This window comes from Anabrus simplex, chromosome 1, assembly GCF_040414725.1.
Source record: "Anabrus simplex isolate iqAnaSimp1 chromosome 1, ASM4041472v1, whole genome shotgun sequence".
In the NCBI taxonomy this organism is placed as follows: Eukaryota; Metazoa; Arthropoda; class Insecta; order Orthoptera; family Tettigoniidae; genus Anabrus; species Anabrus simplex.
In genome coordinates this window covers 1179459481-1179473337 of record NC_090265.1, presented here as the reverse complement: position 1 = coordinate 1179473337, position 13857 = coordinate 1179459481, and the positions used below count along the sequence as shown (strand labels likewise).

The 13857-nt window shown below is 39.8% G+C and overlaps 1 protein-coding gene across 8 annotated transcripts in view; it reads right to left on the bottom strand.

Moving 5' to 3' along the window:
- Grip (Glutamate receptor interacting protein) overlaps positions 1–13857 on the bottom strand; it is a 475280-nt gene that overhangs the window by 59580 nt on the left and 401843 nt on the right. For 7 of the 8 annotated variants that reach the window (XM_067137515.2, XM_067137509.2, XM_068225440.1 and 4 more), the window contains 2 exons: positions 13522–13626; positions 12697–12917 (listed from right to left, as the gene is read on the bottom strand). In XM_067137515.2, the coding sequence (XP_066993616.2) occupies positions 12697–12917; positions 13522–13626 (326 nt within the window). Of the gene's footprint in view, positions 1–12696; positions 12918–13507; positions 13627–13857 lie in introns of all 8 variants that reach the window. The other variant, XM_067137516.2, reaches the window with a different exon arrangement.

Genomic DNA, 13857 nt, shown 5'->3' with positions numbered 1-13857 from the left:
GATGGCGTACGCTGCCTGAACTAACGACATGAAAGATACAGACTGCTACCTGCCAACCATCTTTAAATCTACTTGAACTATTGGCAGCCATGACAGCTGAAGGCAAAACAAACAGCAGGTGTCATGACAGAGCGCCTGTACTTGTACAGACATACATATTAAATTCGTTATTCTTTTATTTCGTGCAATAAAACCGGCCGTAGAAGATGTGTGATGACAGTGTTTAACCAATGTGAATAATTCGTTCGTGGTTATGTGGCAATAGACTGTGTTGGTTGAAAAGTGGCTCCTGATTTCAGCTAAACAATAATATTTAATGAAATAATGTTAAATGATCAAAGTAAGTAGGGTACCTATATAACAATTAAATTAGAAGTGCATTTATAAAGTGTAATGATGCAATATTAAATCCTTTTCTCTCTGTTGTAGTCCTAGAAAAGGGGAGTGGTGGTTATCATTGTTTTAAGAGGAAGAACAACTTGGCAACCATCCTCTATATAACACTAATCAGAGAGAAAAATGTAAGGAATCTGACACTTTGAAAATTGAAGGTATAGGCCAAAGAAGGACAAACCGAGTTCGGTAGCTGCAGTCGCTTAACACGTTGAGTGCCGAGCCGATTGTAGCACACTATTCCACTGGTGCCAGGCATGTTTTTGAATTGCATTCCGCTGGTGCCAAAGCAATTGTACGCGTTGTAGACTGTTTATATAATCTTGGGATGTATTTATATGATGTACTAAGTAAATTTTATCTCACCATACCATGGTCATGCGTGACGCCATATGGTGTCACATCAATTTTTAGGAAAGATAAAATATAGCGTGACGCCATATGGTGTCACAGAATTTTTTGACATGGAATGTTCAATACGAATTTCCAATACGGGATATTTATTTCCTAATTCAAATTAACGCAATATTTATGAAAACCTAGTAAAATGCAAAACAAGTACTTATATTGCATTACATATTGTTGTGAACAGTTTTCTGATAACTCTAAACAATGAAAATATGCGTCTCGGCATGCCCGAGTTCTTGTTACTCGTTGTAATTTTTCAAACCTTATTGGCATCGTTGTTCAAACATCGTCCTTTGTACACTTGTTTCATGTGCTGTTTTCATATTTACGTTTTGCACATCTAATCGGGAAGTTAAGGGAAACGCGCTAACTGTACGCTACCTGGCTGATGGCGCAGCTCGACGCAGCCCGGTTGGTTCACGTCCGATGCTTCGCTCCTCCCTACCTCTCCGCCACACCCCGATACTCCCGTGGTACTTCTAATTTTATGACTATTTATTTGCTCAATTTTGGCGTTTAAACTTGCGCTGGGTACATGCAGTTTTCACATTGGCATTCTACTGCCTCCCACGAATATTCCTACCAAATTTCAACCGAATCCGAGTGTAACACATGTATGTGTTCCCTCGTAAGATTATTACCAATATCTTCCATTTTTTTATATTTTTGCACAACTATATAAACTGAGTGATAATACGTACGTAAACGAGGAATAAACAAAGCCTGGTGCGCTTTCACCTGTGACAAAGACCACTGGCCAGTCAGTGGCTTGGGAAGAATACTGTGGCACCACATGGTGGCATACAGTAAAAACACATAGCTGGAATAGACCCTGAAGTTCGCCCTTCACGTAGTACCAATTTTACGCACATAGATGTCACAGCTGATTATCTACGGCGCATCGCCTGAAACTCAACTGTGCCGCCATATGGCGTCACGCCAACTCTGATTTCAAGAACGGTGTGCCGCCATATGGCGTCACGCCATCTCAAATTTGTAGACCACCGTGACGCCATATGGCGGTACGTGGCACCCAACGTGTTAAGTGAGGCCAGTATCCAGTATTTGGGATATAGTGGGTTCGAACCCCACTGTCGGCAGCCCTGAGGATGTTTTTCCGTGGTTTGCCATTTTCTGACCTAAATTAAGGCCACAGCCACTTCCTCCCAATTCTTAGCCTGTTCCTGTTCCATTGTTGCCATAAGACCTATCTGGATCGGTGCGACATAAAGCAAATTGTAAAAAAAAAAAAAAAAAAAAAAAGACAAGGGCCACAAAAGACATGAAATGGAAAGACGCCGTAGGTTTTACAACCTAATACCATCGGGGTCAAAAAATAACAAGAGTGACCAAGGGTGGTTGGATAGGATAGGCAAAAGTGAGAAGCCTGGTACAAGTAAGCGGAAGCAATACCAGGACTCAGATAAGGGTCCTGTGGTTGCCAATCTATGCTGCCAAGTTAAGAGCCCTTGGGGTCCCTCTCAGTCGCCTCTTACGACATAGAGGGGATACCGTACATGTTATTCTACCACCGCCACCCACTGAGGTAGCTCAGAGGAAACCTTGAAGAAAAATAATGTCATAATTAGAATGGCCTACGGTATGCGATATGAAATTGGGTTTAGGCCTATACTAAAATTACTCGCAAATAATTGGCGTATTTGTGAAATGTAACGTTAATCCCTTTCTGATGGCGATTGGTGTAGTTAAATGTTGCGCATGAGATGGGTGTCTTGATAAGGAAAAATTTGTATTCATCTTCTTTCCAACCCAACGGCCACCAGATTTGGTGAGCTTATTTCATTAAAAGTCCTATTATTATTAATGTTAACAAGGTTTTCAAAACTTGTGAACTTTGTACTTTTAAATAAGACTTTATTTTTGCAACAAAAATGCCCACATCACTTCATGAACTGATAATACAGCTAAGCTAAAGAGACATGTGGCTAGGCCAATATCAAAGTGTCAAGTTCTTTTGCCTGCAACTGTCATGGCAGCTGTAATTCACTGAGTTTCAGTTAGGGATGCTGTAACAAGTATGTTTAGCAGTCTATATCTTTCATGTCGTTGGCCTGAACCATCATCGACTGACCCCCAAGTGTAAGTGTACAAAATGTAGAGCTGTTCAAGCTCTACAAAAAAGTCTGCAAGGGCATATACTTATCTCCAACCACAAACAAACAAACAAACAAACAAACAAACAAACAAACAAACAAACAAACAAACAAACAAACAGAGACAGACAGACAAACAAACAAACAAACAAACAAACAAACAAATAAATTAAATAAATGAATGAATAAATAAATAAATAAATAAATAAATAAATAAATAAATAAATAAATAAATAAATAAATAAATAAATAAATTCCCCAAATTTTACATCCAAATGAAGTGTCTAACCTCCTCTAGGACTCATTAACAATTAAGATAATTTGCATGAATGGTTCGGGAGTTAGGACAGTTTTAGTCGGGGTAGATCGCTAGTTAACCTTAAAATATCCGTAAAAATTATTAATTTCATATCCTACATCAATCCTGCAATATTTCGACCATCATATTTTTCAGTATCCACAATAATAGCATTCAATAATAATAACAATAGTAATAAATTTAAAAATGTATGAATAATCCCATAATGAAATTAAATATTCTATGTCCAGTCATTATCTGAAAAAGGAGAATCTTCACTAATGATAGTTAAATAGATATGTCTCCAGTAAAGTCAGCTGCCTTAATCTATAGCCACAGTGCTGTTACACCGGCTAGACATTTCTGTCTTGCAGCACCAATCGCTGCTTAGGAATCATGTGGAACGTGCAGACTGAAGAATATCTGCAGCTTCATTCACTGTTTTTGTTCCTATGTTGCAAGTTGTGCTATGAGTTACATTTGTGTCTGTGATAAATAGAGCCTGGATATCCATGAAAATGCATATTTTTAAATAAGCTAGTTACACTTTTCAAACTTTGCAAATATTTTTATGGTTTAACAATTCCAAATAACCATTCTTTTTCCCTGCATGTTTGCAGGTTTTGGCCTTTTTAGGAAAAATTCATGCATAATGCATATTTTGAAGATTTTTCGATCAGTCAATCAATCAATCAATACTGATCTGCATTTAGGGCAGTCGCCCAGGTGGCAGATTCCCTATCTGTTGCTTTCCTAGCCTTTTCCTAAATGATTTCAAAGAAATTGGAAATTTATTGAACGTCTCCCTTGGTAAGTTATTCCACTCCCTAACTCCCCTTCCTATAAATGAATATTTTGATTTAATAGCAAATATTTGGACATCTCCCTTGGTAAGTTATTCCACTCCCTAACTCCCCTTCCTATAAATGAATATTTTGATTCAATAGCAAATATTTGGACATTTAATATTGCATAATATGACTTTTCTTATGACTTTTGCACATATATAATGTTAACTTGCATGATAGTGCCTTTTATGAATGTTTGTGTGCAGAATTTGGGACCAGTTTTTCACATTATACAGTATGTCTATTACTGAGAGATGGAGAGAATGTATTCCTGTCATCCTCTCCGACAACCAAAGTTAGTCCATAAGGTAGAGATTCTATAAACCAATTAACCAAGCACTTTTTTATCTGCTGCTTGAGTAAACATTGACGTAAGCCGGAAGTCCCCACGTCGATCTCTGCAATTCTTAGGAATAAGGTGTCCCAGTTATACATTGCTATAAATTGAACCTTAAGTTGTGCATTACTCACTGATGGCTTATTTGTTCAACAAAACGAAACTCGTATCACACTTCTGTGATAGCAGCTTTCGAACCTTGGTTTTTCACTAAACCTTCAGTTGTTATCCTTGAACTACCTGAAACTCTCACTCATCACAGGTCTTTGTTTTCGCAGCAGTCAATCGTTACCAGTTATTGAGGACATTCAAAAGTGTCTGCAATTATCACAAGGAGAACTAGCTGTGGCAGCTAGAGAAAAGGGGAACAAAGTGATCTGTTCAAATCCTGATTTTCAGTTCTTCAAAATTATATAAGACGCAGTGGTGAAAATGCAAAAAATGTACAATTTGACCTCACTTTGTCCCAAATGTTTTCATTTATGTATGCACCTGCCACTTCTTGTGATGTAGAAAGATTATTTTCTGTGTTTAAGAATATGCTGACAGATAAATGAATGAGCTTAAATCAAGACAATTTGGAAAAATTATAGTAGTTGTACAATGTTTCAAAAGGAACTAAATTTTGATAGTGCATATTTTCCAGTTTATTGTGCATGTTTTGCCATATGATAGTGCATGAATGCATGCATTTTTTGAGATTTCATAGTGCATGGAAATCCGGGCTCTAGTGATAAGTGTTGTACTGCAAGTTACGGCTGACTACGTTCATTATGGCTGCTCAACATAAGAAGCTGACTCTTCAACAAAAGATTGACATCATTAGTGATGTTGAAAGGGATAGCCAAGTACCTTTGTCACAGATGGGGAAAAAATTTGACTTGGCACCCTCTACGCTGTTTGGCATCATGAAGCAGAAGGAAGCAATTCTGACCGCGGAAGAGGAGTGTGGTTCTGGGGCAAAAATACGGAAGAATATTCGTTCTTCGCCATACGAGGAACTTGAAAACATTTTAATGAAATGGCTCATGGGAAAAAGGAGCGAGAATGCTGCAACTGACAGGAACAAAAAGCTTGAGAAGTCGCACTTAAGCTGGGTTTGGTTGATTTCCATGCTTTTAATGGCTGGTTTGATCGTTATGAAAAACGGCACAATCTTTCGTTCCAAAACATGTGGCAAGAGTGCGGAAGCTAATCATTTACACTGAACTCACTGCAAAGAGGAAAGAGAAAACATATACAGAACTCACTGAAAAGAGAAAACATAAATAAACACTATCTTCATAAGTTCTCCATATCCTCCCTACCCTGGCCGATCTCCCTAATTGAGCAGGTCGACTGATAATAGTTGCATCTGCCTTCCGGAGGAAGAGTGCCTGCACCTTCCCATCTCTCCCTGGTCTAGTCTCTGTTATTAATGCCCTCTGCCACGTGCCTCAGTCGTCTATCTTCTTGCAGTAAAACTATGTCTCCCACCCTGCACTCTATTGGTCGTTTCTTAGCACGCTGGACCTCATAGTAGCTTTTTAATTCTAGAAGGTACTCCTTCTTCCATCTCCACAATGATTCTTTGCTATCTTGCATGGCAGACACCTGTGGAGGATTTTCTTGATAGCTTACCATGCATTTAGAATCCAAATCTCTGCACGTTGTTTGGATAGGATAATTCTCACTCCTAAGTGGTGTAGCCAGATGTGCGTCTGCTGTAGAAGTAACTTCATAAAAAGATGGTTGCCATCAAGAAGGAGTGGGTGCTTCTCTTGGAGCGTCAGCTCTGCAAAGTGAAGGGGACCCCCTAGCCATATAAGGTCATCTTGCAGGAAGTGGTTGTATTAGGCCATCTTCGATGTCAGTTTTCTTCTTGAGGGCATCATATACTGCAGGGAAGCTATCCCTCTGAGCTATGCAGACGTACTGCTTCCAGTTCATGTGCTATAGGACCACTGGTGAGTTTTTCACCATATCTTACATTATTTATGAAGTGCAAAATCCATGCCATTATGTGCAGAATTTTCTAGTATGAACTGAACTTCACTGCATCAATGGAAGATTCCCGGGTGTTGACAGTCAAGAGACCTACTGGGGTGCCTGTCGAGCTTATGGAAGTAAGACACTGGAGGCAGTACTATGAGGCCAGATGTCTGGATGGTCATGAAGCCAAACAGGTTCATGCCACCACAATTCAGCAGACTGTAGTTCTGTAGTGAGCAGTCCACGTGATGAGAGGTCTGCTAGCTTCTCCATACCAGGACATCACCATTGAACTGGAGTAGAGTTCTTTTGAATTTTTGTCACACGATTAGGATTTCTATGTATCCAAGCCAGAGTTACCATTGAGTCATTCCATAGCATTGCTCTCATGATATCATGTCCTGTAAAATAGCAAGAATACATGAGAAGGCGGCCAGCAATTCAAGTCGTGGGAGAGTACCTTCTTGGTAAGGGCAAGCCTACCTTTGCTGCAAGCAAGTTTAACTGAAATATTGGATTCATCCGTGGTTCTAACATACAGGATAGCTCCACAATCTCTTTCTGATGCATTGCTGAATACGTGGACTTGTGATGTCTCTAGAGTCCCGCTGAAGAATCCTACCCATCTGGGGATCTGTATCATGTCTAACTGAAATCTCATCCCAATGGATGTCCCTGCATCATGTGTCTTGAAAGATCTTTTTTCCTACAATTGACATGGGTGACAACTTGCCAAGAGGGTCACGAAATCTTGCAACTTTTCAGATTATCTGTCATTTGGTGGAAGGGTTCTCAATGTCCAAGATATCTCTGTGATCGAACAGCAGTTCGTCTATTTCTGTGTTCCAGATAACACCAAAGACACTGGTGATCTGCTTGATCTCAATACCTTCAGCGCTCCAGATATTCTTCAGTGGTTCACAGTTAGTCACCCACTTCACCAGCAGTACACTTATCTGTTTAAGTAAGCTTGTCATTTCATAGTCATGATGTCCTTTATGGTTCATAAGTGTCCACTGTTATTCTCTTCTACACGGAACCAGAAAAATCTCATTAGGTCCCTGTCCCTCTATTCTAGATGGAGTTGCAAGAATGCTTGAGTCCCATCAGTGATTAATGCTTGCTGGTTCATCCAAAAGTGAAGTAGTATTGATAATATTTCAGGTAATAGGTTAGGTCCTGGTTCCAGCACATCATTAAGGAATGGTGAATTCTTCTGATGGGATGAAGTGTCAAAGACGATTCTCCATTTGAGTACATGATTGATTGATTGATTGATTGATTGATTGATTGATTGATTGATTGATTGATTGATTGATTGATTGATTGATCGGTCGGTCGGTTGATTGATGTTTAAAGGGGCCTAACATCTACGTCATTGGCCCCTAATGGTACGAAATGAGATGAAATGAAATAACAAATTCAAAATTTAAAACGATCAGTGGAACCGACCCACAGTGCCTCACATGCACAGAAGCTAGCATAAAACAATAGTATTACTGACCAAGGGACTGCTTCTATAGCACGATACTGAATCGATGATGCTTGTAGTCGAAAGGAGTCCAAAATCCAAGTCATCAGCCCCTCATAATGGTACTTATAGCTAGAAAACAAGAACCATGGTATTTGTCATGTTGCAGTACTAATCAAGAGTAGCATAGACTCGCGGTATTCCACACATTATGGTACTACTCGCAAGTAATGAAATTTGCACATGTATTACAGACCTACTGTGTTTAGCACATTGTGGTGCCGCAGACAGGCAACGCAAACCTATGGTGTTCATCACCTAAGTATACTAACCACAGGGACTCGTACTATCCTGTGGTGTTCGTCATATAGTGGGTAGTAATCATAGGCAAGCAGAACCATGGGTTCCGTCATCCCATAGTGTCACTTATATAGTGCTACTAATCACAGGTACTGTAAAAGGTGCCGCGCTCTCATTTGCTACTAATCACAAACCTATTTGGTACCTAACGTAGTGGTACTACACACAAGGAAAAGCGACTCATGGTGTTCCCCGCGTGCTGGTACTAACCACAAGGAGTTTCATGGTTCTAATATAATCATCCCTTGGTTGTCCCTTTTAGTCACCTATTTACGACAGGCAGGGGATACCGTGGGTGTCTTCTTCATCTGCGTCCCCCACCCACAGGGGGCTGTATGTTTGCTCCGTGAGAGGTATTTTATTTTCCTCAAGTCCGCTGGCAAGCCGGTTAGGAACCCTCCATCCGCCACCTGGGACGCGCCACGTGGGAGTATCACCTCTCCCTGCTACGGCAGCGTAGTAGGTTCATGGACATCATGTCTTTACTTCTTGACTGTTTGATGAGGCAGGTAAAATACATCATTAATCGATTACTCTACATTTCTTGAAATTCGAGATTGCCCTCAAACTTCCACTGCAAGGAACTGAGGCAGTTTTATGAATTGGTGTGGTTTGAGTGGAAGACTACACCTTCCTTTCTGGATAGATGCACTACTCTTTGACTATTTTCCATCCAAAATGTATCTTGAAATTCCTTCATTATTGCAGGGTCCTTAATTGTTGATGCTCATTCCTGATGATCTCAAATCCCAAGAGTCTCCAAGTCCCAAAATTACCATGTATCTTTGTCCAGGGAGATCAGTTTATCAATGTCGTGGATGTGATTTACAGAAACATGATTGACCAATGTGCCAGACTTGTTTCCGGTTAAGTACCCTGCCCAACTTTGAAGGTATGAGTACCTGCGTGTCTGAGAGGCATATCAGCTGACTGTCTTCAACTACCTTCCCCCTGATCACCACCCATCAAAATTTCTATCGGTAAGTCACATTCATCATCTGCAGGGTCTGCTACTTGAAGTTTTTCAACATAGTTGCCAAGTTTGTTCAAACACTTATCATAACTCGTAACCAAATTTAAAATACCCTCCTCATAGAAACTTGCCACCTGCTCCGATAACCAAGAGTTCACTGCCGTTTTCACGCCGTTGTCATCATTGTAATGGTTGCCACTGAAGTGATGTTTGAGGTGGAGGAACAGGTGGTAATCGCTCGGTGCAAGATCAGGACTGTAGGGTGGGTGATCTAAAACTTCCCAGCCAAAACTGTCCAATAAATTGCGGGTCTGACCTGCAGTGTGAGGTCTTGCATTGTCATGGAGAAGAATAATTCCCTTTGTCAGCATGCTGCATCTTTTGTTTTGAATTGCTCTGCGTAGCTTTCTCAGGGTTTGGCAGTATGCTTCTGCATTGATAGTGGTTCCTCGTTGCATGAAGTCGACCAACAAAACACCATGTTTATCCCAAAAACCGACGCCATGATTTTGCGCTGGGACAGAGTCTGTTTGGCCTTCACCTTTACAGGCGAGTGTGTGTGTCTCCATTCCATGCTCTGTTGCTTCGACTCGGGAGTGATATGCGAAACCTATGTTTCGTCTTCAGTTACGATCTGACTCAAGAAGCCGTCACCTTCTTCGTCATAACGAGTCAAGAACTTCATCGTACACTCAAATCTTTGGTTTTTGTGGTCCTCTGTTAGGAGTTTCAGGACCCAACGGGAGCACAGTTTTCTAAACTTTAGATATTCAGAAACAATGTTGTAAAGCACTGATCTCGACACGTCAGGAAATTTGTTTGAGAGACCTGTTATTGTGAAGCGCCTGTTCTCACGAATCTTCGCTTCAACTGAAGCCACCAAATCGTCTGTAATCAAAAAGGGCGACCGGAGCGGTCCTCATCATGGACGTTGTCACAGCCATCTTTGAATTGTCGTACCCACTTACGCACTTTGCTTTCACTCATAACAGTATCACCGTACAGTTCGCAAATCTGTCGATGAATTTCTGCAGCAGACAGGTTCCTTGCTGACAAAAACCATATCACTGACCGTACCTCACATGCAGCAGGCGAGTTGATGGTCTTAAACATTTTGAAAGCACAGAACAGAACCGTACAGGTTAGCTACAGAGTTGAAACTGAGCACAGTTGTTCCCGAGGCATGCTGGTACACGACGCACATGCTCGTTGTGATATGTGCGTGAACTACTAGTGTCTACAACAAAACGGACTTTACTTAAAAAACACGCTTCGTACTTTCAAAACTATGCCCGTACGGGATACGGGTGTACTGCTTTTCTGGTTGTGGAGGGCACCCGTATACCATACGGGCACGATTTTTAGGCGTGTTGATAGGCAGCTGCACATATCCCATATGATTCCTGTCCCTTGTTTGGAGGTAGTAGTTTATCTAGTGTTCACGGGAAGTTCAAATCTAAATGATAAAAAGGGTAGTTTCTCCTTGCAGTGACCTCTACCGAAGCACTCAATGTGCTGGGTGCTGAGCACACCAAATATGTCACGCTGTCAGCTGTTTTACTGTACAAACATGTCCTCACGCTGGCTCAATGATAGAGGTATCTTGGATATTTCATCGGGAGAAGCGGGTTCAGAAATAGATAACAGTAATGAATAATCTGCTTATGAACTAGATAACATATCAAGCAACAGTTTGGGCAAGATTTTTATTTCTTACGTCACTTTCGAGTGCAAGGTTTTTTTAGCCACATTATTTTACTCCAAATACAAACAATAGAAATACTTCACCTCTCCTGAAATTTTGGCTTATTTTTTCGTTTAGATGAAGAGACGCAGGCTGATATTCACCTGTACTGCAAAAAGAAAGTACTGTATATGGTGGTGCAATGAGTGCCAGATTGGACTCCGCATAGCCCAATGTTTTCAGAGCTACTATACCAAAACAAATTATTCCTGAATAGGTATATTTTGTATTTCAAATGTACTTGTGTTCATTTGTGGCTTAAGTAGACACATTAAATGATTCATTTTCATTGTTTGAGCAGGCTTATTGGTAAAACTTGTATGTAAACATTTTTTCTCGTACATTTTTTTGGTAAAACTTGAATGTAAAAGTTTTCCTCATACCGGTACATTTTTTAATGTTTTTCATAATTAATTAAAATACATTAGATATGTACTTCCTGATCAACATCTTCATTTTGGATGGCCGAAACCTTCATATGATACAAAAATCAGGTATGTACTATGTTTCACTGTTGTGTAATAATGTATTACATTTCAGAAAAAAACCCAGTTCAGTGCCAGGGTCCATGTTAAAATATGGTAGTGCTGAAAGTGTTAATTGTTCAATTCAAATCAAAAACAATAATAAAAGCTAACAAAGTCAACTTAAAAAGAAATACTGTCAGAATACCTTCCCCTAAAAAAATAACTTTATGTATAAAATTCGTGTGTACTCTGCCAAAACAATTGAAACAAAACCTCCACTTCTATATTCCACATTAAATCCAGAAACGAACTGATTCTCCTTCTGTAAAAGCAAAAATTTGTACAATTAGTTTTTTCAGTTAATCAAGAAAACCATGCCAAGATAAGGGGAAAAGTAAAATGGAAGCTCATAGATCTTAGCAAACAATATCTCTCAGCCAAAAAATACAATTTTTTGCAACTTGCTTTATATTGCACAGACACAGATCTTATGGTGACATTGGACAGGAAAGGGCTAGGAGCAGGAAGAAGAGACTGTTGCCGTAACTAAGGTACAGTGCCAGCATTTGCCTGGTTTAAATGACAAACCACGGAAAAGAATCTTCAGGGCTGCTGACAGTGGGGTTCAAACTCACTATCTCCCAAATGCAAGCTGATACCTACGTGACCCAAACTGGGCAGCCACTTGCTCAGTACGAAAAAAAAAAAAAAAAAAATCAATCCTAATCTCACTTCATAAGAAATTGTCTGTGTTACCACATGAATACCTAACAATGCTTAGTTCTAGAACATCAATCAGGTTCGGATCCCACTATCGGCAGCCCTGAAGATGGTTTTCCGTGGTTTCCCATTTTCACACCAGGCAAATGCTGGGGCTGTACCTTAATTAAGGCCACGGCCGCTTCCTTCCAACTCCCAGACCTTTCCTATCCCATCGTCGCCATAAGACCTATCTGTGTCGGTGCGACGTAAAGCCCCTAGCAAAAAAAAAAATAAAAAAATAAAATAAAGAACATCATTCTGCTATCATCACCCTCATTTTCATCGGCAGTCTCTCCTGATCTACCTTATCAAAAGCCTTGGATAGGTCAATAGCAATACTGGCCATTTGACCTCCTGAATCTAAAATTCCTTGCTGGAATCCTACAAGTTGAGCTTCACTCAATAACCTGTATCATCGTCGTCGTCGTCGTCAAATACATTATGTGCAAGTTGTAGGTATCACCAATTCATGTTTGTAGGATTTGAGAATTTGAGAAGAGGAACGGAAGCTAACTTCTATCTTGTCCCAAACTATTGAGTGTTATAATACCTGGTATAGTTCTGATGGGTTACTGCTGCTAGGCGATGCTAAATTCATGAAGGAGCCACACCCATCGTCATAGAAGTTGTTATTGGAATGCTTATTGTCAGTGTGCGAGGGTCGACGTTGTAGACTCCCATTACAGCGCAGGTAGTGAGGTAAAGGAAGTGGAGATGCTGGTGGGCTGTAGCATAGCTCAGAGTCCGTACCAGGTTGCAAAACTTCCTGGTCTGTTGACAAATAGCAAGTAATATACTGTACAACCACTGAACTTGAAAAAAAGGAAGAAAACAGACAAGTCATGATCACATCTAAAACTCAATAACCACTGAACTCTGAAATATTTCTCAAAATATATTGTTAAGTTGGAAATTTACCACAGCAAATGGAAGACAGAATCAAATTAACACTCTTAAGGGGAAAAAAAGGAATATGTTAAAAACATTATATAATTACAGTTAAGTTATGGTAATTCAAAGTAGAAAATGATTATTTATAAATGTGCAATAAAAACATGTTTATTTTTAAATTTAGCTTGTAAAATTAGTTTAGCCAAGAAGGGTTAACATAAATTTAAACTGTTTAAACTTTCCATCATTAAAAAAAAAAAATTGTAGGTTTTGGTTTAGAAATTAAAGAATAATGGGTGAGAGGATTTGTCATGCTGACCATGCATCACCTTAGGACTGAGTAGCAGTCTCTTAATAAGCAAAGGCCAATCATGGCTATAGTACCATGGGATTTGGTTTGGATAATATAGGTTATAACTACACTAAAGACAAAGTAACTATGTTAAACAGACAATGAAACAACTGCATACTTCTACTGACTGACCATGAGAAATGGTCTGCGACTGTTTCCTAGCCTCTGTCTCAGCTGAATCAAGGTCAGCTTCTTCATTCTTATCCCATGGTAATTTATCTTCCTCTGAGAAAATGCCTGTCAAAGAAGCATTTTAACGATTAGAAAAATAGAATGAAGACAAAAGGAAATAGAGTACAATAAACATTAATATAAGAATGATCACATATATTTTTTTTATCTGTCTCAAGCAGTTTAACATGTTGGCTGCTGATGTGCACGTGTGTCATGCTGGTTCGAGTGCTACGTGCCATTGATGCACATGTGCTGGATTTGCCTGACTTTACAGGTCGGTACTGAGATTTGGCT